This window comes from Lissotriton helveticus, chromosome 12 (assembly GCF_964261635.1).
Source record: "Lissotriton helveticus chromosome 12, aLisHel1.1, whole genome shotgun sequence".
Taxonomy (NCBI): domain Eukaryota; kingdom Metazoa; phylum Chordata; class Amphibia; order Caudata; family Salamandridae; genus Lissotriton; species Lissotriton helveticus.
In genome coordinates, this window is record NC_136073.1 from 271,784,008 (window position 1) to 271,808,817 (window position 24,810).

Genomic DNA, 24,810 nt, shown 5'->3' on the forward strand with positions numbered 1-24,810 from the left:
GTGTTGTACACATGGCTTTGAATTCCACCCTTTGGCGAACAGGGAGCCAGTGCAAGGCCTTGAGGGCTGGTTTTGCTGACACTCTCGAAGGAAGGTTCGTGAGCAGACGGGCCTCAGCGTTCTGTGTCCGCTGTAGTCTAGTCAGGGTGGCCTCTGGAGCGCCCAGGTATACCATATTGCTGTAGTCAAGACGGGACAATACTAGCCCCTGGATAAGAAGTTTCCTAGAGGCAGGTGGTAGTAGTGGGAGGATCTTACGGGTGGTGCGCATGAGCCCAAAACAGGTGCCAGCAGTTTTGGCCGCTTGCGTCTTCATGGTGAGCTCCGGTTCGAGCCATACTCCAAGAGTTTTGATTTCACGCTTCGGGGAGGGGATTTCTCCGAATACGTTGGGCCAGACTGTTGGGGGGATAGTTGCCCATTGTTTTCCCAGGAGCATCACTTCGGTCTTAGACCCATTTAATTTTAGTGATGAATCACTCATCCAGCTGTGTATTTGGGTAAGGCAGTTCGCCAGTTTCTCCGGGTGGTCGGCTAGTTGGGATAGAGAGACGACCAGTTGAGTGTCATCAGCGTAGCTTACCATTTTTATGTTAAATGGTGTCACCACGTCTTCCAGGGGAGCCATATATGCGTTAAAAAGCGTCGGGCTCAGGGAAGATCACTGAGGGACCGGGTTGTGTACTAATCATCTCTGAGCTATTTTTCAGCGTGCGTTTTGAGGTGTACCTAATTTTCAAACGGTACATCACAACTATTTTGAGTAAGATACCACGAGATGAAACAATATTGGTTAGATTGGCCCACTAATGCAACTAATGCTGATTGCAGCATTTATAATGCCTACAGGCATATTGTCCACAAAATTACCAAGGCAGGTTTTCAAAACTTTGTAGTGTTTGTGGTTTGTATCTCTAGCCTCTGCTGTTCTCTGTGGCAGCTGATTATTTCAGTTTAAGATTCTCAAAGGATATGCTTTCTTATTCTCATCTCTGAGAATGGTTTGCATTCTAGAAACTGAGATTATGGGACTCAATTTCACGAGGTCTACACGTGTACAGCTGCAAGGCAAATTTTTCGCAAATGTATGCATGCTTAATCGCCTCAGGTGCCTGATGTAACTCTTTAATTATTTTTTAGGTCTTGGTTTAAGAACGTTTTCTGTGGAAGACCTATTATTCCCAATACTAAGAGTTGACTTTTGGTCAGCCCCTTTTTATTTGCTGACTTTCTCCGTATTCTTGGTTTTGTCACAACCAGGGCATTTCAATTCCACAGGCTTATGTCAGGACTCGTTGTTTCCTTCCACTGCTGACCTCATGGAACTCTTTTTGTTTAGTTTCCCTTTAGTACTCCACGATATGTTTACTTGCTAACTCCCCTACTCATTTTGGCGTACCCTCCTCCCCAACCAACTATATTTTTACTAGCGGGGGTGCCGCTCGCAGCAGTTGGTTTGGGACTTTGTTGTTGCCAGCATTCATCGGACGGGACTGCGAGGACCAGCAGCCCCGCCATCGCCCTCAGCTGTGTCCTCTTCCTGCCCCTTCTGCTACCGCATATACTGCTCGCGGCCCCCGCTCCGCGGGAGCCGCTCGCAGCAGTTGGTTTGGGACTTTGTTGTTGCCTGCATTCATCGGACGGGAATGCGAGGACCAGCAGCCCCGCCATCGCCCTCAGCTGTGTCCTCTTCCCGCTCCTCCTGCTGGTATATAATTAACTAGACCTACGCGCTACGGAGGAGACCGGACCAGGCCACCCCTCTTTCACCTAGCCTGCTTATACATCGAGGTTAACTCGGCATATTGTAAGTACCTGTTCGAACTACTATCTATACCAGGAAAAATGTCGAGGCGTGAATCCAGGAGTAAGGCGACGACCTCGGGCGCATATGTAACAGGGACACTGGACAATTTCATCATTAGAGCAAACTCCGTATTGGATTGTGAAATAATCATGATGAAGCGTCGTCTATCCCAAGACATCGCTCTAGCTAAAAGATCCTCTTTGGGACATTTTGCTAATGCCCGTACACCAGAATCTATGCTGCAAGCAGTTGCCCTGGAAGCTTCATTGCCTGTACAAAGCCATGAGTCCTCCCAGGACTTGGGTCCAATAATTTCTGCAGGTGAGCCCCAACCATCTCCAGTAGCAGATACCATTCCAGTGTCAACACCGGTTAACACGCCAGAAAGGCCCAACACTCGCCAGCTTCGGGGGAGACGTGAGGGGGCGGTACCCAAAAGGAAGCGAGGTGCTAATGCCCCCGGTGGCAGGAAGCCTAAGCTTGCAAGGTGCACAAATAACAGTGATCCGACTAGCCCGTGTCACGCCCCAGTGGCCTTGGAAGCAGTCGGTTTAAATGCCACACCATCTCCACCCGCACGCACTTTAGGAGACAAAACTCCAATCACCGCACCAGCCCCAATGGAGGACTCAATTCATTTAAACCTGGGAGCCCTCCTAAGGACTGCACTCCAACCCTTTGAATCTAGACTGTCACAGATCGAATTAAGGCTGTCTAAAATCGAAGAAACAGCACTGCCGACCGTGGACTCTCTAAGGTCTATTAATGTGACTCTCAGTAATGCTCAATCCACTAAAGATCCAGGGGGCTACCGGTAGTAAATAATGCACTATTAGCTGACTCGCTCCCTGTTAATGCGATTAGCTCAAATCAGGCAGTCCCAGCAGCTTCCCCTGTTAATACCCGGATGGTGGTTACCAGTGAAAAGCCAAAGGAGGCCCGTCATGATCAATATGATTTGGGCCGGGTCAAGGAAACTAGAATTGACTTGCCTCCGGAAGCGAGCCTGTATCTTGTGGTCCTTACAGGGGTCCCTGAGATAAGTGATACAATGGGAATCCTTTACGTCCTTAAAAAACAAAGTCTCTGACTGGCTTAATAAAAATAGACCGCTCCCGGCCCACACCAGCAGTGAAATTTTGATGGTTCGCAGGGTGTCCAGGGTGGGGAATAGGCCAAAGACTGTCAAAGGGGACTGTGTTCTGGTAAATTTTAGGGACCCACGGACCGTTGTACACATCTGCGAGTGAATGTGCCACAATCCTGGGTCAGCTATCCAACCGTTCCCACTGTCATACTTTTATCCCCCGTGTCATACTACAGATCGGGAACGTGATTGGACGCTAGTAGAGCCCCGAGGTGTGGGCAAGGCAGGCAGGGGTAGGTTTGCTCAACCCTATGCTCCCAGTTACATTCATATCCAAAATAGATACAGTTCCCTGGACATGGTGGACTGACTGCAGTCCAATCAGGTGGGTTCTATGGGGCCTTGGCAGGGAATTGAAAGTGGATGTCCTAATACAGCACTGAGAGGTAGCACTGCACTCCGCGGTGGAGTTGCGGTTGCAGGCAGTAATCAGACAACCCTAGAACCCCCGATAAGCATTTGCCTATTTTAGGCACCACCACAGGCACCAACGATCGTCTAATAAGTATAAATGTGCCAGGTAATGCAATGGTCCTCCCGCCAACAAGTCTGGGTGAAGGGGATATAAGGGACAGAGGTGACAGCAGAGACAGGGGTCACAAGCCAGGCACATTAACGATTTTGTCATGGAATGTCGCAGGCCTACCTAACAAAATTGCATGCCCGGAGTGGGGAGCCTTTGTTGATAAGAATGATATTTGTCTCTTCAAAGAGACATGGGCCCGAAACGAGCAACTCCGTGGGGGATTTGCCGCATTTCATGTTCAAGCCCGTTGGGGAGGGAAGGGGCGACCAGCAGGAGGCCTTACCATCTGGGTCGGTTCGCACCTGGGTTGTACGGCTAAGACTATTACCACCTACTCCGAGGATATCCAATGCATAGTCCTCACCTGGCCAAATGCTTTCAAGCTTGCTCTTGTCAATGTCTATTCACGACCTGTAAGCATAGCCAGTGAATCAAGAACTATCGAGGAGCTGTCGCATTTTTTGCATACCCTCACTGGTGACACCCATCTCCTGGTAGGGGGGGGATCTGAACTGCCATTTCGAGCCTTTAGCAGGCCTGAAGGATGGCGACCTACTGGTAGAGGACGAATACTGGGCTATACCAGCAAGCAGGTCTCCTTCCCCGAGGATGTGGTCTCCCCTAGCCATCCAGATCACTGCTTTAACTTTAAACCACTCAATCAGGGCATGCAATGGTCGCACACCTTCGAATACTCCAGCCAAGTGCACGTTCAACAAACCCGGACAGGAGTCTCGTCTCGACTACATCTTAGTCGAAACGCGGTTGTGCCCAAAGGTAATTGACCTTACCGTTAATCCAAGAATTGAGAGCGAATATAATGCTCTAATTCTTGAGCTGGCCTCTCCCGACTCAAGCATAAATGGCACTACTAATTTTGGGGTTGCGGATGACAGGATCATACTTTCAAACAATAGCCGCAGAGTTAGGTGGGATAAAATAGCAGCTTGCCCAGAAGAACTTTGCAAAGTTTACAATCAAATTGTTCCCTTCTTTGCGGAGGTTGATGTCTTAAACACTCAACCACCGCCTCTTGATTTTGACCTAAAAATGCAGGCCCTCCACACGGATCTAGTGTCCAACCTAGCAGAGGTATTTAATCCCCGGGCGGCCACCAGTAGTACAAGGGTTTTCGCAAGCTCATGGTACAATGTAGCATGTAGAAAGGCCAAGACAGAGCTAGTTCAGGCCCTAAGGATAAGTAGCAATAAGCTCCAAATACAAGCAAGGAGACTACATTATAAAATGACAATTAAGAACGCAAAGGAAGAATGGGATCAGGAAAAGTGGACCAGCCTAACCGCTGCCCTTGCCATCAGGGACTCTCGGAAATTCTGGTCTATAGTAAACACCGGTTGCGGTGACCCAAAATCGGCCATCAAACCTAATATAGATGCCAAAGTCTGGGAAGACCACTTTCAGGCCCTGTACTCTACAGAGGACGGCACGAAGAGTACAATGGCAATCCCGGTTCCATTACCTCAGTCGGAACTGTTAGAGTTTACTTTAGTGGAAGTTTGCAATGCGATTGCGAAACTTGCCGCAGGAAAAGCCCCGGGTCTTGATAAACTCCTGGGAGACCTCTTTAGACACGAACCTAAGATATGGGGCCCGTATCTACAGATACTTTTCAATGCAGTCCTGAGGGGTATGGAGGTTCCCTCTACTTGGCTGGGCGCAGAAATCGTTCCTATATTTAAGAAGGGTTCGCCTCTGCTCCCAGCCGACTACAGGCCTATTAGCCTCATCGATGTCCCACAGAAAACTTTTGCGCTACTCATTTTAGATCGTCTCCAGGACTGGATAGAGGAGCACACAGTTCTTAGTCCATACCAAGCAGGGTTAAGGAGGAACACCTCCACAATGGACCAGATTTTCCGCCTAGTATTACTGTTCTGGAAAAGGGTCAGGATAAAGGGTGGCAGCCTCTATATGGTGTTCGTCGACCTTCGTTCTGCTTTCGGCTTAATTCCACGGGGAAAACTATGGTCGGTGTTGCTCGAACTTGGTATACCGCCCCATCTCTTAACTATCCTGATGAGGTTACACGAGGCGAACTTCGCCATGGTCAGATGTGGCAAGAATGGGGGACTATCATCTAGATTCCCCGTTGATAGGGGGGTTAGGCAGGGGTGCGTATTGGCACCTACCCTGTTCTGCCTCTATGTCAACGGGGTAATCGCCCATTTAAATGGACTACAGAATAATGATGCCCCAAAGTTGGCAGGTAGCAGGATACCGGCAATTATGTTCGCCGATGACACCCTCCTCCTGTCCAAGTCCCCTATGGGGATTCAGCGTATACTGGATGGCTTTGAGGAATTTTGTAGATGTCGGGGTTTGGAGATCGATGTTCTCAAAACCAAATATATGATCTTCAACCCCCCCCGCTACTACCCAGCCAAACCCCAGTTTAGGAGTAACCAGACTAGAATGGGTGTCGACTTTCGATTACGTGGGGGTAACCATTAACAAGAACTTGTCATGGGTCCCCCAGCAAATCAAGTCACAAATGAAATTGGCACAGCTTGCTGGGGGCATCCTCAAGCTCTCCAATTCGTCTACATTTAAACCTGTCGGCCCGCCACTGGAGATTTACAAAACACAAGCAAGAGCCGCAATTATGTATGGCGGTGAGCTATGGGGATACCATTGTAGGCCTGAAATTATTAAAACAGAGAATACATTTTTAAGACAATTGGTGGCTCTTCCAGCTAGCACCCCACTTTTTCCTTTGAGGCTTGACCTAGGGCTGAGACCTATCGACGACGAACTAGCGCTTAAACCCCTGAGGTTCTGGCGTAGGCTCTGGACAACGCCTGAGCTGTCAATTTACAGGCTAGAACTCAAAGAACTATTAACTTTTCACAGTGCAGGTAACATTCCTTGGCTCATGTTTATAAAGCATGAATACGTAAGGTTGGGAGTACCTGATCTATGGTATGATCCTGAGAGGAGTTGTATACTTGTCCCGCGAAAGACCCTCACCAGGCTATATGTTGACTATAAACTTGCAGCAGTTTTGTCTAACCCGCATCTTGGCCTTTTAACTGACTACTTTTTAGCAACTAAAGTTTCCTACTATTTTGAGAACTTCATGGATGATATCTATCCTGTTTTAACCAGGAAATTATACATACAATGGAGATATGGCACTCTACCTTTAAGAGCTTTTACTAGTAAATGGTCTTCTTCCGCACCAATAAACTGTCCCGGTTGCAGCTGTGACACAGAAAATGACCTGCATGTTCTTTTCTTTTGTGCAGCTTATTGCAACCCCAGGAGGTACTGGCTCGTACCTTTGTGTAAGAACCTGGGTTTTGTGCAGTGCATGCACGCCTATAGAGTATTAAAAACCGACCCAACTAAACACATTGTAGTTGGCGTTTCACAATTCTTGGCAGCCATGTGGCACAAGCGCAGGCATTTAATTGTCATGGCATGATTATTGACTAGTTGTTAGCTCGTAAAGAACTTGCTCTATTGAAATTATTGCACTATTTTAGTACGTACGGTTTTTATCTTATATGTATATAATAATGAAATGAAGTATCATCTGTGAATACTGCCTTTGTATTGTTTATGTACTCTGTTATGGCGTTATGCCGAAATAAAGATTTTATGATGATGATGACTAGCCTACCCTGCTCCCTATCACACTTTACATTTTTTTATTTTTAGAAGAGCCAGTCAGTTTTTTTTGTTAAACAAAATTTTATTGGTTTTCCATATCAACAAACGAACAAATGATGGCAAGCTCTCCATTTGCATGCTACAGATCACAATGGCAAACATTACGCCCACACATCAGTATCCTATCTTTCCCACAACCCCCACCCTCTCTACCCCCACCCCCCTTGTCAGTGTGCCCGTACATTAGCCTTGCAGTGCATCATAACTGGGCACGGAACGACAGGTGTCTCCTCCTAGCACTCGGGCAGCAGTTCCCACGCCTGAGTGGGGTCCAAACGCCATGTAGGGTCGTGCATGTATCCCCAACCCATTTTCACAATCCTTGGCGCGGTGATCCATTTCCTTGACCGCTAGCTGTTACGCAATCCTAGCATGCAATGACCCCTGTAGGCGTCCCCGCCCTCCCCACTGCTCTCTCCTCCCCCTGATTCGCCTGCGCCCCCTCCCCACCATCCTCCGCAACTTCTGACATTGATTGTAATTCTGTTACTAGCGCGCCCCACGCCCTGGCAGTGTCTAGCGCTTTATCGTTAGCTGCGCGGTTGGCCAGTTGTAAGCGGAGAATCCCTTCACTAGATGCCCATTGCTGAAAACATCCCCGCCATCTCAGAAAGCTGGGACCCCCCCTAGATTTCCAGTGTAGGGTGAGCTCCCTCTTGGCCAGGATCAGCCCCAGGTCGAAGAATTTACTGGTAACCTTCGTGGTTGGGGTGTGCGGGAACCAGAGCAGGAGGCAAACCGCCATGTCAGTTTCAACTTGACGCCCCGTAATCTCATTCAGACAGGCCACAACATCAGCCCAGTATGAACCAAGCCCCGCGCAGGCCCAAAACATATGTCCAAAGTCAGCGCCCTCCGAATTACAACGGGGACACACCGACTGCGCCCCACCAAAAACCCGCTGGATCTTAGCCGGCGTCCAATACGCTCTATGGAGTGTGAAGTATTGGACCAATTGGAACCGGACATTGCGCGTGCCCTTCCAGGCCCGGCGCACAAGCTGGGGCCAAGTAGTCTCCGGTATCTGTCGGCCTAGGTCCGTCTCCCAGCGTTCCCGCAGCTTATCCAGGGAGGGGGGGCATCCAGTGCCAGTCTCTTATACAAACAAGTAATAGCCTTAAAGGTGCCAGCTGCCATCACAACGTACTGGCAGCCCAAAGACGTTTGTGGCTCCGCCCAACCCCTCTTCCAGCGTCTCTGGATCGCAGAGACCAAAGCCGCATGGAGTAAGAAGTCGCCTCTTGGTAAATCAAATGCCTCCTGCAGGTCAGAAAACGACAGCAGGACACCATCCCTGTCGAGATCTCCCACCATGTGGAGCCCACAGTCTTCCCAAGTGGCTAGCCCTGACCAGTCCCCGCCGTGCGGTAAGGCTGTGCACATGCCTAAGGGGATCTCCGGCGCATATGGGACGTGGATACCTGCCCGTTTTTGACTATGAAGCCAGCAGTGGCGGAGGGTGCGTTCCTCCATAGACAACTGGTCCAGACGAAGTCCCTGCTGTAGCAATATGAAGGACAGGACATGGCGCTGTACAAATCTGTCATGCGGGCCGTCCGGCCCCCTAAACTCCCGCGCCACAGCCTGGGAAAGCCACTGCAGCTGTGCTGCCAGGTAGTACCATTCAAAATCCGGCACAGCTAGCCCACCTTCCTCCCGCGATCGAAGTAGGGTGGAGAGAGCCACACGCCTCCTGCCAGAGCCCCATATGAATCCTATCACCAGTGACCTTAAAGTCCGGAAAAAGGAGAGCGGGATACGCACCGGTAGTGTACAGAAAAAATAAAGCAAGCGCGGGAGAACCACCATCTTTAGTAAGGCTATTCGCCCGGCCACGGACAGGGGTAGGGTACGCCAGAATCCAATACTGCCCCTGATGCCTCTCAGCGCTCTGCCCACATTTCCCTCATACAGAAACGAGTGGGTATGATAAATGTGAACCCCGAAGTACGGCATACATTCCGGCTCCCATCGTAGCTCTCCAAGTTCCGCAGGCCGTGCACACCAGGGAGTCAGGGGGAACAGGCAGGTCTTGGACCAATTAACACGGAGACCCGATAGTTCGCCAAACTCTCGGAGCAAGGCCCGCGCTGCCCGCACCGAGGTCGTCACGTCAGCCAGGTACAACAGGAGGTCATCGGCATACAGAGAGATGTGGTGTTGGACACCACGCAACAATACCCCCTCATAAAGCCGCCCCTGGCGCGCCCGCGCCGCCAGTGGTTCAATCGCCAAGGCGAATAGAAGCGGGGACAGGGAGCAGCCCTGCCTAGGACCCCTCGTCACCGCACATGCCGCAGATATTGTACGGCCCGTGCGAACCCTGGCAGTAGCGGAAGCATATAACAGTTGCGTCCAGCGGACGAAGCCGTCCCCCAATACAAACTGACGCAACACACCGAACAGGTACGGCCATTCCACGCTATCGAACGCCTTTTCGATATCCACCGACAGGACAGCCGCAGTCGGAGGACCCTCCCCCTCAACATTCATGACCCGTAGCAAGCGCCGTATACACGCAGAGGTATTTCGCGTGGGAATGAAGCCCGCCTGGTCCGGGAGGACGAGGGAACACATATGAGCCGACAAACGCGTAGCCAGAATCCTGCTCAGTATTTTATAGTCCACAGTAAGCATCGAGAGTGGACGGTATGCCGTTCTCGCCGTGGATTGGCCGCCCTTCTTCAACAACGGCACAATGATCGCCTCCCTCGCCGACTCCGGCAGCCTTCCCAGTTCCCACGCCTCATCGTATACCTGTAACAACTGAGGCACCAGAAGGTCCAGGAATGCAGCATAGAACTCCACCGGAAGACCATCACCCCCCGGCGTCTTCTTCCGAGCCATGTGTTTAATCGCCGCTCTAATCTCCCCCTGCGTCACAGCTGCGCCCAGGGCGTTCCCTTGTTCTGGGTCCAGCTGCGGCAGCTGGGCCTCCTCCAAGAAGGCCTCCAAACCCGTTGGGAGCAAGGGTAGCCTGCATCGATACAGCGTCGAGTAATAAGCTAGGAACTGGTCATTAATTTCCCGTTGGGAGTGAACCAGCGCCCCGGCAGGAGTAGCTAGGGACAGAATCGGCGCGCCCCCAAAGTGGGGATTTGCCAGCCACGCCAGCAGCGATCCGGCTCGGTCCCTCACAGTGTGGGCCCGAACCATGTATTCCCGGTAGTCATGGCAGCGAAGCCTTTCCACTTGTACGGCTACTTGTTCCCTTGCCGCCAGGATTTCCTCCCTATCGCTCCCTGCCGCGTGGCTAGCCCTCTCCACCCGCCGAAGCGAGTCCTCCTCCCGTTCCACGTCTGCCAGCAGCGTCTTACGTACCCCGGCCGACGAGGAGAGGCATGCGCCTCACACCACCACCTTGAAGGCATCCCATTCGGTCGCTCTGGTAGTGGCGGTGCCCGCGTTCTCCCGGAAATAGCGCTCAAGGCATTCCTGCAATTCCGTGCGGAATACCGGGTCTTCCAGCATCAGCGGGTTCAGTCGCCACGTGGGAATCGGCTGCCGCTGTCTAGACCAGAGGACTGTGAGTAAGCAAGGGTTGTGGTCTGAGATAGTCTTCGCCAAGTACTACTGCGCACTAGCTCCTGGGCCCCAGCAGTACAGAGGAAGGTGTCGAGGCGGACGTGGAGATCATGGGGTGCAGAGTAGAACGAGTAGTCCCTATCGTCAGAATGGAGCGTACGCCAGGCGTCCAGTAAGCCCCAATGCTCTTGCCAGGCCCTCCGGGCTCTGGCCACCCTGCGCACCGCCGACTGAGCCAGGGGAGGATGAGAGCGATCTAAATCCACATCCACCACCGAATTGAAGTCCCCCCCTATGAACACCGTGCCGATCAACAGTGGCGCCAATCTTGTCGATAACGCCGAGAAGAACGTGGCTTGGTCAAAATTAGGGACATAAACACTGCAAAGCGTGACGTCTCGGCCATCCAGTCTCCCCAGCACCGCTGCAAACCTCCCTTCCGAGTCAATCTCCGTCGTTATGGGCTGGAAGGGGACGCCCGCCCGAACCCAAATCAACGCCCCCCTAGCATGAGCAGAGTAGGTAGTATAGTAAAGTTGCCCCCTCCAACGCCGCGGCAGAGCTCGCCCCTCCGCCAGAGTCAAATGCGTTTCCTGCAGAAAGGCTATCTGGACCCCCCTATGCACTAGATATGCATGCACCTTCTACCTCTTACTCATGGAGTTGAGCCCCCGCACATTCCATGTAACACATTTCAGTTCCAACTTAGCCGCCATTGGTAAATCTATAGCTGTAACAGAACCTCAACAACCCTAGTGGCACACTGACAGACCCCTGCAACATCAAACACCCCCAACTCTCCCCCAACCCACCCACCCCCAGAACAGGCATCAAACAGTTGTTACCCATCCAAACTCCTGCCCCCACAGGTGAGGGAAACTTTGGAAAGCACCAGAGACTCACAAAGGATGTGAGATAGAGGGGATAGCGCAGCACCTCCGGCTGGACAGCCAGAGACCCACCACACCGTGATGGGCCGATCCCGAGTGAGAAAGAACTTCTCCCCCCCACCGCCCAGGCAGCGCCCCCGCCCAATCAAGGTCATAGTGCCATAGGGCCCCGGCAGCACCATCAATACCCCAGGAAGACAGGGAGAGTAGCCCCACCCAACACCCCTTCCGAAAGGACCTCAAGTAACCCTGTCATAGTCATCTCCATAGGCCAAACACCCCTCCTTACTGTTCATTGCACGGCCGCCTGGCAGTCACTCGTCCAACAGTCCCTCGGCCGTCTGAGGGGTAACCTGAGGTAAATCCCCAGACTCCTTCTCCGAACCCCCATCCGAGCCTCCCAGACCCGTTTCATCAGAGCCCAATTGGGAGCCCGAGTCCATCACAGGGCCCTCTGCCGCCGCTCCAGAAATAAGCGACACCGCCTGCAAGGCGGCCTGCCTCTCCAGTTCCGTCTGCGATGCCGGTGGGGATCGCCGGCTCAGTCCTCGCTTCCGATTGCGCCTGCTCCGTCGCGGCTATGGTCGGCCCTCAGTAGCCTCCGTCCACGTTCCCGTACCATCCTTGCCCGCACTGTAGCGTTCCAGCCATTGCCAGGCGTCATCCGGCGTGTCACAGAACGTCGCCACTCCGTCCACCAGCACCTTCAAGTGTGCCGGGAACAACAAAGAATACTGGACTCCCTCGTCGCGGAGAGCTCGCTTGACAGCAACGAAGGAGAAGCGGTTTCGCTGGACCTCTTGTGAGTAGTCAGGAAAGAGGGACAGAGACGCATTGTCCACCTTGTACGGACCATTTGATCTAGCTTGCCGCAGGATAATGTCTCGATCCCTGAAGTGCAGCAGGCGGGCTATGACAGGCCGAGGGGGACGGCCCGGGGCCAGAGGTCGGGCCGGGACCCTATGGGCTCTCTCCAGAGTATAGAAGCTCGTCAGGCCCTCAGGTACCACCACATCTCGTAGCCAACGTTCAAGATAAGAGACCATGTCATCCCCCTCGACATTTTCGGCCAAACCCACCACTCTGATGTTGTTGCGTCTGTTGCGCCCTTCTGCATCAGCCGCTCTCCTCTCCAGTTGCTGCACCCTACGCACCAGATCACCCAGCGTAGCGTCCGTCGCTTTCCGGGCCGGTTCTAGTGTCTCAAGCACCAGCTCCGTGGATTTGACGCGGTCGGCAAGCTTGTCGTGATCCGCTTTCAGTAGGCCGAGGTTCGTTGAAACCAGCGCAATATCCTGACGCAGCACCTCTCTCGTGTCCCCTATGGCCTTAAGGATCTGGTCCATCTGTTGTTGCTGAAGACCTGGGCTCTGGCTATCCGGCGATCGATGGTCGTGCGCGTCAGGAGGGTCTTCAGCCTGGTCCGTCGAGGTCGCACCAGCGCCCTTCCGCGGCTTCCCCATGACGCACCACCAGAGCACGCGGTTGCGGCAAGCACCGGAGGTCCGTCCCGTAGTGTCAATAGCGTCGCAGGACGCACCTCCACCCAGCAGGCCCGTGCGTGGTATAGGGCGAGGGCTACTGGTCAAGTCTTGGGTACAGTGTAGGTCCACTCTCCGACTCCCCGTTCGCTAACACGGACCGCTAGCCATGCAGGGTACGCCACGACATGCCAGGCCCCCAACGGACGACCGTAAGGTCCAGAAAGCAGGTCCCAGACCAGGGGAGCACAAACGTATCTCCGTGCCCCCACCAGCGCACATCCAGGGCCAAGGGCAGGGACCTGCGCCAGAAAGATCAGGCACGCCGAAGTAGGCCGGAGGTCGCCCGCAGTCCGGGGCCCATGCCGTAGGTTCCAATACGCCACCACTAGAGTGCCAGCACGGCCCCCTCAAGGCGCTAGTGGGCCCCTGGTAGTTTCCCAGCTCCCAGTCCTCCAAACGACCAATCAGGCCCTCAGGGGCCGGGCACCCACTCCTGCGTCTGGCGTCCGGCCGACGCCGCTCCAGAATTATAAGTCTCTGCCCCAGAGCGCCTGTCGCGTGACCTCAGGCCAGCACTGCTCCACACAGTACCTGCTCCGTCGCAACAGCCACGTCCGCAGTGCACTCCGCAGCAGGAGACACGCCACCAGCTGGGTGTAGCGCCGCCTGCGCCCCACTCGGATCTGGGCCTCCGTCCGTGTACACCCGCCAGGCGCCGCCTCAGGCCCTCGGCGACCTGCGCGAGAAGTCCGCGGCGTCCTCCACAGCCGGGTGAGCCTTCCGGTCGGGCCGACTCCCACTCCGCCGCGATGGGTCAGCCCCCCCGGCGGGCCCTCCGAAATCGAGGCCGGGGATCCGGGCCGGTTGCAGGCCCACGGCAAGATGGCCGTCCGTCGGAGCCCTAGCCTCCCGGCGGCCGCCGGAATCAAGGCGATCGTGACACTCCCCCGGCTCACAGCAGGAGCCGAGTCACCCTCGGATAATCAGGGACCGCAGCAGGTCGGCGGCGCCGCTGGGGAGGAGGTCTGTCAGGATAACTCGCCGAGATCGGCCCGGAGCCGGCGACTCAGGCGACCATGCTCGTTGGCGCTTAAGCCACGCCCCCTAGAAGAGCCAGTCAGTTGCAAAGCACTGCTCGGTTGCTTGCTTCCTTTAATTGAGCTTGTGCATACTTTCATTTCCTTTTGTTGTTCCCACTTGCCCCTGCCCACACTGTTTTTACTTTCTTCCACATTCCTTGATGCTTTTAGTCCTGCTTCCATTGTATTTTTTTTTTTTATAATGTATTCTTTTTTATGAGTGCTCTGCTGTTCAAAAGGACTGCTGAGCTGCTCTTGAGTCTCTACATTAATGCAGACGTCTGTGGTTCCTGCTATAACTTCATCAATAGAAAACTTGGGGCACTGGCGTAACGAAATTAAGGGGGCCTCATTGCACGGTACGAGAGGGGCACCCAGAAGGAATGAGGGACATTGCTACTTCCTAAAGTGACAATCACTGCCATTGGTACTATGTTTGTGTGCATGACAATGATGCTATGTTTTGTGTCAGTTTGCCATGGTTACTATGAGTGCATCCCTATTCCTGACTACTCCCACATCCTTACTTTTTTTCTTTTTTCTTAACTACTCCAACACGGCTTTTCGCCATTTTAGATTGTTAACTTAAACATTACCACTATGCCTCAGGACACATGCATGAATCGTTTCTCACAGGTGTACATGTGCACATGGCATGCATACATGAAAACACATTTGCACACATCAGCAGCCATTCTATAATTGGTCTCTTTAATTGAACATCAATTGCAAAGTTGCCAGCCATTAGTGCACATAGCAAAGTATACAACAAAGTGATGTACTGGAATTCTTGAATTAATCTAGGCCACTGGTAATTACTCGGGGTCACTTCCAAATCCACCATTATTTTGCTCACCATACCACCTCAGATTGGATCCAGCTAAATACAAATTATTCTTGACCCTGCTCCAGTGGGAACATTCCATTCCGAACTGCCAAGCCAGGTCGTCTTCAAACCCAGGATCAGTTTTGCCCTCTTTATGGGCTCAACAATGGTTTGGGATGCAGCCCGAGCAATTGTCAGTGGCTAAGTTTGATTCAAGCATTCCATCCATCACCTTGCTGTTGCCTTCGTGTATGGGGCAAGTAAAAAGCATTGTCAAAGACAGTAGCATGGCCTTAAGGAGCCGAGATCTATTAGCTTTGCTAATGCTTGTTGTTATTAAAGTGTACTGATATACTGATACGGACTCCCTTCAGTAAGACTTTACCACCGGAATAAGATGGAATATGTGACTAAAATATGGGATTCTCTTTCTCATCTTCAGTATAATTTTTGTCTAATGGGCAATTTTTCGTTTTTAGTATAACTCTCCTACTTTACCCCATGTCTTGCTGTTTAGCCTCTTATTTCACCTTCATATCATTTCTCTCGCTTGCCTTCACTTCATCTGATTCAAATCTGTCTTTCCATCTCTTTTTAATTCTCTCCATTTCTCTCTGCCCCTTTATCTCGCCCTCTCCCTACACTTTATTTCAGACTTTGTTACCGAAGGATAAGTTACTTACCTGTTATCCTGGTTCTCTTCCAGGGGTATCCTCATCAAAGTCATAAGCACATGAATATTCCCGCCCATGCGTGGGGACCCTGGAAAAAATAAAATATATATATATGTGAAAAACATATATGAAGATATATATATATATATATATATATATATATATATATATATATATATATATATATATATATATATATATATATATATATATATATTATCCAACTCCCTTACACGAAGGAAAAAAGTTCGCACTCACAAAAGGTATCCTTCCCAGTTTTCTTTTTTATTCGTCAAAATACAGCATTCCAAGTACGATTTCGTGTTTTGTGAGTGCGAACTTTTTTCCTTCGTGTAAGGGAGTTGGATAATATAACTAAAAGCAGGGCTCTGCTTAGCAGTTCGGCACCGGTGAACAGAGCGCCATTGGATTACAGAAACTTTGAGCCAAGCCGTGGAATATATATATATATATAAAGAATAACCAACAATGCAGCCTTCAATAAACTAGAGGCTGAGTAATGCTATAAGATTTCCCTTTGCACATATATACAAACAAAAAAAGCAGGGAAAATAAAGTACATTTGAAAATGCTTTAATGCACAGTAGAAACCATAATCCTGCAAAGAGGAATGTAAGCATTGCCAGCTCACAGGCTGCATTGTAGAAACCTTAGTGTAGAAAGCTGAAAAGCTAACCCATAGGAACACATAGAAAAACTGGCACCGTGCCTTTAGCAGCCATGACCCCTAGCTTCCCATCATGCCTCAGGGGTGACAGTTAGGTCAGTTGTTCTTTACGGAGACCCGGAGTCCAGGGCACAAAGAGATGACATTTACCTTGATCATTTGCCCGGGGAGGCGGGAGTGTTGCTTATCACGTTGATGAGGATACCCCTGGAAGAGAACCAGGATTACAGGTAAGTAATTTTTCCTTCTCTTCCAGGGGATCCTCATCAATAGTCATAAGCACATAAATCGAGTAGCAAGCCCATCCCCTCTTCTTGCGGGCAAACGATAAATATAAAATCAAGCAAAAAAAATACACTGTCAAAAACACAACAACTCTAATCCAGCTAGCATTGGAACAAATTCCTCAAGGAGGCTTGGCCTACTTGGGTGTCTGCTGTGGAGTCGGATTCAAGACAATAGTGTCTTGTAAACGTTTGTACTGATTTCCAAGTTGCTGCCTTGCAAATCTCGGCCATCAGTACATTATGTAAGAAAGCTATTGTAGCCGCTTTTCCGCTAGTGGAGTGAGCGTAAGGGGAAACCAATAGAAGCTTGTTAGCCAACCGATAAGCCAGCTTAATGCAGGACACTATCCACCTTGAAATGGAATGTTTAGAGGCTGGAAAACCTGTCCTAATGGCACCATAGTTTAGAAACAATTGGTCAGACTTTCTAATGGACTTTGTTCCCTCCAAATAGAATTTAAGAACCCTCTTAAGGTCTAGAGAGTGAAGAGACCTTTCCCCTGGCGTAGCAGGATTGGGAAAAAAAGAGGGAAGAGAAATTGTTTGGTTGACATGAAAATCAGACACCACTTTTGGTAGGAAAGAAGGATGAGTCCTCAAAACCACCCTATAGTGATGAAAAAACGTGTACGGTTCTTTAGAGCAGAGTGCCTAGATTTGACTTACTGTGAGTGCTGACGTGATAGCCACTAGAAAAGCAACTTTCCTTGTTAGGTGCTGTAATGTGGCCTTATGAATGGGCTCGAAAGGAGGACCCATTAACTTGGACAGAACAAGATTTAACTCCCAAGGAGGAGAAGGAGGTCGGACAAACCTTTTCCATTTGAAAGAGTAAGAACTCCTTGTGGATGGTCTCTTTGACTCCCTCAAAATTTCCATACAGTCCTGAGGGAGATTCAGGTGGCCGTATTGCAGGACCTCAGGAGCCATGCTGCCAAGTTCAGTGAGGGGTGCAGAATATTCCCGCACATTTAGGTCAGTAGGTCCAGTCTGCACAGAAGCTTCCTGTGTGGACACATTGAGAGTTGCAACAGGTCCGGATACCACCATTGGCGAGGCCAGTCCGGTGCTATCAGGATCATCTTCATCTGGGATCGGTTGAGCTTGGTCACCACCTTCGGGATGAGAGGAAGGGTCAGAAAAGCATATGCAAATGTTCCGGACCAGTCTATCAAAAGAGCATTCCCTCTCGTTCCTGGCTGGTAAAATCTGGACGAGAAGACACAGCATTTTTTGTTTTGGTTGTCTGCAAAGAGGTCGATGGATGGATTACCCCATTGATGAAAAATGTGCGCCACCACCTCGTCGTTGAGCACATAGTCTTCTTGTTCTTCGAAGTGCTGGCTGAGTGCGTCTGCCTGCACGTTCTGTTCCCCTTGGCAGGTGCACCGCTGTGATCGAGAGATTCCTGGCCGGGAGCCAGTGCCAAATTGCTTGTGAGTCCAGAGACAGTGGGCAAGAGCGAGTCCCACCTTGTTTGTTTAAGTAATACATGGGGTTATATTGTCTGTCTGTATTAGTATCGACTGTGACCGAATCGATGGATGGAATGCCTTGAGGGCTAGATGAACTGCTCACAATTCTAATATAGGTTAGCTCTTTGCTCGACTACCTGCCCTGAGCCTGTAGGCAACCCATGTGCGCCCCCCATCCTTGAAGAGAGGCATCCGTGATCAGGGATTGTTTTGGAAGAGGTTGATGGAAAAGGACTCCCACTAAGAGATTTTTCGGTTGAGTCCACCAGACAATGGACGTTTCCGCTCAATGGGAAAGGAGAATTCGATCTTCCCAATGTCCTGATGACTGGCCCCATTTGTCTTCCAGATCCTGCTGTAGCGGTCTCATTTTCAATCTGGAGTTGTGGATGAGAAAAATGCAAGAGGCCATTGACCCCACTAGTGATGCCACTTGTCGTACTGATGGTTGATGCGCTTGAAGAAGGACATTGCATTTCTGTTTCATTAACAACAGTCTCTTCTCCGAAGGAAACACTTTTCCTATGCTGGCATCTAGGGTGGCACCTAGATAATGGAGAGTTTGAGTGGGCTGATGAACCGATTTTTCCATGTTCACATGAAGATCCAAGCGATATAGTAGATTTGGTTCCTCACCATTTGGGGGGACGAACTCTTCAACAGCCAATCGTTCAGATACGGATACACGAACAGGCCTTGGCGATGTAAAGCTGCGGCCACCACTGCCATGCATTTTGTGAACACTCGCGGTGCATATTTGAGGCCGAACGGTAAGACTCTGAACTGGTAATGTCTGGCGCCTACCATGAATCGCAGGAACTTGCAATGACGTGGAGCAATCAGGATGTGGAAGTATGCATCTTGGAGGTCTATCGAACACATCCAATCCCCTTCGTGTAGGTGCGGATATATTTTATGCAGCGCCAACATACAAAACTTCTCCTTCTGGATGACCTTGTTCAGAGATCGAAGATCCAGGATAGGTCTGAATTTGTGTGTTTGTTTTTTTGTTTTTGGCACAAGGAAATACCTTGAGTAGACTGACAGAAAATCAGAAAAAAGAGAGCTGAATTAACCAGGGTCCTGACTGAAGGAGCCGGAAAGAACAACTAACCTAACTGTCACCCCTGAGGCATGATGGGAATCTAGGGGTCATGGCTGCCTTAAAAGCACAGTGCCAGTTTCTCTATGTGTTCTTATGGGTTAGCTTTTCAGCTTTCTTCACTAAGGTTTCTACAATGCAGCCTGTGAGCTGGCAATGCTTTCATTCCTCTTTACAGGATTATGGTTTCTACTGTGCATTAAAGCATTTTTAAAAGTACTTTATCATTCCCTGCTTTTTTTGTTTGTATATATGTGCAAAGGGAATCAAGGGAATACTTATAGCATTACTTAGCCTCTAGTTTATTAGTTTATGGAAGGCTGCATTGTTGGTTATTATATATATATATATATATATATATATATATATATATATCGAGCAAAAGCGGTTCCATTCCCTCGGCATCAGGCGCTGCAAAACCGGGTGCGTTGCCCTCGCGGTCGAACCGCACCGCAATCAATGTCCACAACACCTCCACAGCAGAAGTAACAGGGCCGCACACCAGCAGGAATTATATCACGAAGAATTTATTTTCCAAGATTATTTCTAAACACAGCATGAAACAAAGAACTTAGTGCTCGTAAGGTATGCCGTTCTCTTTTGGATATAAATATATATATATATATATATATATATATATATATATATATATATATATATATATATATATATATATATCTTCATATATGTTTTTCACATATGTTTCATGTTTTCCGGGGTCCTCGCTCATGGGAGGGAATATTCATGTGCTTATGCCTTTGATGAGTATTCCCTGGAAGAGAAATCTGTACATCTTTCTCCCTCATTCTGTTTGCCCCATCCATGCCTCACTGTTTTCCTCCACTTCTCTGTCACTTGCTTTTCTCCTTCACTCTTCCTGCCAGCTTGCCTTCAATGGCTTCTGACATTCTCTGCTGTTATTGTTTCATACCTGGATCCCAATTTCCATGTCAGTCACCCTATCAAATCAACTCTTGGTCTCTCTTTCTGTCATCCCCCTCTCTTCTGCGTGTTATGCAACCAAATACATTGTAAAAATTAACTTGTGGCTTTTTCTTTAGAAACAAAATATCTCCCAGTCCTTAGTTACCGTCCTCCGTAACCTGGAACTCGCCAAAACATTTGATTTGACGGAGAAGAAACCTCTGTTCTTAATGAAGACTCCAATGTTCTCCACACAAATTGTCAGGTAATGGCCAATGTGCAAAGTTCTAGATCAGGTGGGTTCATGTCAGCTGGAGGTGGGAAAGAGGGACACGCAGAGGGCTGTTTGATTTAAAGCAGAGGTCTTCAATACACCAGGCAGAATTTGAGGATAACGTCTTCTTATTCAAATGATTCAGTTCAGGGTCATGGTATGTAAATTTACCTGATAGGTATGACGGGGAAATATCAGAACAAAAATGTCAAACTTAGAGGACTTTTCCCCCCATTTTATTACATTTGTAAACAACATTTTGATTGCCATAATAGTCTGTAAAGTACATTTAAATTAGGACTTCAATAACTTTAAATTATTATAAAAGAACACTGTTGAAGTCAAAAAGATGTAAAGATACAGATTTCTTTAGGAATAACTCCCTTAGTGGTGACATTTCGTTATGACTACTTTTACCTTGACACCTAAACTGTGATAAGGTTGCCCAGTTGATGTATTTTAAAAACAGAACATGGCTGGGAGATGCTGGAGCCATTTTGATTGCTGGGGTGTGTACATCTTTTGTCATCTGCAAACTGTAACCTAGCTATGCCGGCCTTCAAAATAACTTGAGCCTCTGACACACCTGGTTACAACTTCTGTGCGATAGACCACCCAGGTGTTGGGTTTAAGGCGTCATCATAAGTGCTCCTCAAATCTAGCCCTCCTTTCATCACCTGAGAGAATAATAGTGAGGTACAGCCTCTTTCATGAATGTTTAGGGAAGACAAAAGAGGTATAATTACCTTTCACCCAGTGTTTTAATACAGAGGGATCTCAAATACTCAAACTTTGTTTAAAAAGAGGGAGGGAGAGAGGGGCTCTGCACGTGTTGTTGATATGTTTTGTGTCAGTCTGCCATGCATCCCTATTCCTGACTACTCCCACGTCCTTAGATGAATTGTTGTGGGTTTTAGGGCTGTATCCTATAGTCAGGATTCTCAGATGTTTATGCAAAGCGTGGTACCACATTGCACTGCGAGGTCTTTTTGATGCTTCCTCTGTTTTGGCAGGTGCTAAAAGCAGCTGTTCCTAAATATTAAATAGGCAATGGCAAATCCAGTAGGTCTGGTATTGGCTGAAAGCAAAAATAGTTTTTTTTGTTTAAAAAAGCACCTGGCTATAATAGTCTATACTTTGTGTGTTGATGTGTACCTTGTGAAAGAGCAAAATGCCCTCACTCATTGTGAAGTTTGCTAGTGGCTGAAGTGGAGTTCCCAATGTCCCATAATGTGTGCTGTAGTTATTGTAAGAAAGAATGAAGGACTCAACGGCAGGCCACTGGATGAAGAGGGCTGACTGAAAACCTCTATAAGTGCATTCTTTGTATAACTTTAATAAAAGCGAAAGGTCTTGCTTATTGCAGAACTAAAAGACAATGTACTATTGGTGAACAGAAAACATCTGTCTGGTGTCATCTAGTGGTTTGCCATTGTAAGCTGCCTCGTATTACTCAAGACAGCAAGTTTGATTACAATTACAAATCTACAAACAAGTGGAAAATGTGTGGCCTAGGTCATAATGGCTTTCTGGCCCCCTTTGTTGACCATTCCTATAGTGCCTCAGAACAGCCTGCTTCAGGACAACCCAGAAAGTACCCCACATAAGGAGCCAGGAAGAGTCCAGGAAATTGTTCTCCAGTTGCTGTAGACACTGTTTTCTACCGCAAAAGATGGTGATTCGGATCGGATGTCAGGCTTTGGAGTTTGTCTGGTAGCATCCATCCTATCAGGACCCTCTGATCCTCAAAGGAGGGAAATGTTTTGACCACAACAGGTCAAAACATTTTAATCCTCTGAGGGTATTCAAATGTTTCAACAAGTTGATATTTGACCTGATTATATATATGCCTATTGAAGGAAGATTCGGCATTTCAGGGCAATACAAAAATGCCTCAGGAACTTGCCCAGTTTGTGCCACTGTCCCCTTGAGCCAAGAAAGGATCCGGAATACCAATGCACCCCTTAAAATGATTTCCCATTACACCTACATGAAAAGGCCACAGTCAACCCACAATTTGTGACTTTTCAAGTGGTAGACCTAACTTGACTTTACCAATTGCTCAGTGGCAGGTATGCAAGCCCACTGAGCTACTTTAAACTTAAGAGAAAATGAGAATATTGGACTAAATGTGGTTGGACCTCTTAATACTCTGTATCTTCATCGGTGAACACTGAAAACATAAAAACAGCAATAGCAGAAGTCTTAAGTCCTCTGCGAAGAGCTCTAAAACATATTACAAGACTCCATTAACCTGCTGAGGGTGACCCACACGTTTAATCCTCTCAACCGTCACTAGTAAGTCTGTGTGAGAAGGTGGCCTGATATATGATGCTCACTAGTTCTAGTGACCACCTTGTATCAGTCCAAACAACCCTTATGGTGATTGGTTGTAAGTCCTAATAGTAGCATGGACAAAGCAGTCTTAGGCTAAACTCTTTTGGCATGTGAAGCCAGCTGTTTTACCACAATATAACCCCTTGAATACCAGATGAAAGGACACCACACAGGTTGTTATGAAAATAAACAGTATATTTATTAATAACAACACCTCTGAACTCTTTATGAGGTCAGAGGGCTAAGCACATGACAATCTCTTACGAAAAACACTACAAGTTGCACAAAATTACAATGGTGCCCTAGGGGCACGACAAACCATATACTAAGTAAGTGGAATGTGAAAGTCGATAAAAGGAATGGAGCTGTCCAGAGGCTGTAGGATCGATGGGACCACGCTACACTAACTTCAGGTAAGTAATAGGAGGCCCACGGAACGCGTGTGCAGAGTGTGAACTCACACGCGAGATGCGTAACAACGTCTATGGACAGTACAGTTCAAGTAAAAGGTGAGTACGGACAATCCTGACTAGGTAGGACTAAAACGACTGTGGAACTGGACACTAGGACAGTTAAACTACCCTTGAGCACCGAAATGCTCTTGTTACCTCACCCACGGGCCGCGGGTGCATAGGTGTCAAAGTGCGTCGGGTTCTCGCGTTGAAGTCAATGGAGCCTGAAAGAAAAGATGCTGCAGGCGACCAGGAGGAAGATGTCCGGTGCAATCCAAGGGTGGATTGTTGAAGAAGGAGACCTGAAAGCAGAGGGGACAATGTTCACAGTCACTAGCCAGTGACTGGAGTGGAACCAGGAAGGAACCAGATGTCGTCGTCGCGATCAGGTGAAGAGTGGACGCTTGACTCTGCAGCCACGTGGACCAGGAGGTGTCTTCGACGACCAGGATGGAGGCACGAGCTGTCCCACGCAGGCTCTCGCTGTCGGCGGTGTCGGATCCGGGATTGGACTCAACAGGCCTTGGCAAAGGCAACCCACGCGGTGAAGGGAAAAGACGTCTGGTGCGGACTAGGAGAGTCCGGGGTGCCCCTCTTTTGGAAGGGAGCAAGGGCCAGTGTGGAGCAACCAGACCAGCAGCAAAGATTCAAAGGTTCGTCGTCTAGGAGGCCACTAGCCAGCCGGCAAGTGACCAGACAACGCGTCAAACAGCAAACAAGCAGAAGGGCCCCACGCAGATCTCGTGGATGCTGGAGGGCGGATCTTCGGTGCAGGGGCTGCTCGGGGCTGGAGCTTCTCAATCCCCAAAGCACTTGGTCGAGTTTACCTCGGGAGTTGTGCTGGAAGCGAAGTGCAGGTTCGTTCAAGATGGCCGGTCCCACGTGTCTCGTCGTACCCACGGGTCTCAGCTTTGCTGTAGATGTAGGTTGAGGTCGGAGAGGTCTGGGAATCCGGGTCTCGTCGGGCTCTGAAGTCTGGATCCTCGAGGGAAGACGACAAAGTGAAGCCGCTGGACTCTTGATGGTGCCTGCAGTTGCAGGGTGGACACTCCTTGTCCACAAGGGAGATTCTTCAGTCTTCTGTGGAGCAGAACGTCGAAGGCCAGAGTTTCTTCTTGTTGACGAGTTCAGGATAATCTGTTTTGGAATGGGACCAGCTCCTACCTTTATTCTCCTAAAGGGGGCTGCACTACTGACTAGGTCCCTCCCCTGGGTGGGACCAGGAAGGGGGGTGGCTACACCCCCTATCCTTTGTCCGGTTTCCCGCCAGAGCTGGGGCTGGGATGCCCAGCAACTGGTTTGAACCGGTGTATGCACAGGGCACCTTGTGTGCCCCAGGCATGTCTCATTACTTTCAGGCCTCCCTACCTCAATACACAAAATCCTGTCTGGGGTGGTGCTAGCACCTCCCAAGGCAGGAAACCCTTTGTCCAGGCCATCCTCGCTGGAAGGACTCCCATCAGCAGGAGGTCAGACTTGTGTCTGTGGTGGCAGCATCCATTTTGTGATGCTGAGGCTCGAGTTAACTTTAACCTGGGTTCACAGTTACATACATGTCGTGTCCCTCTAGAAGGGTGGAATGCTACCCCCGTCTCCAGAATTGGCGAGGGGGTAGTATCC

At 49.6% G+C, this 24,810-nt stretch overlaps 1 protein-coding gene across 1 annotated transcript in view; it reads left to right on the top strand.

The window, feature by feature from the left end:
- Positions 1-24,810, top strand: part of LOC144798005 (polycystin-1-like protein 2) — a 365,276-nt gene that overhangs the window by 81,666 nt on the left and 258,800 nt on the right. Inside the window, exon 6 of the mRNA XM_078668796.1 lies at positions 20,265-20,392. Coding sequence (XP_078524922.1) covers positions 20,265-20,392 — 128 coding nt within the window. The remainder of the gene's footprint in view (positions 1-20,264; positions 20,393-24,810) is intronic.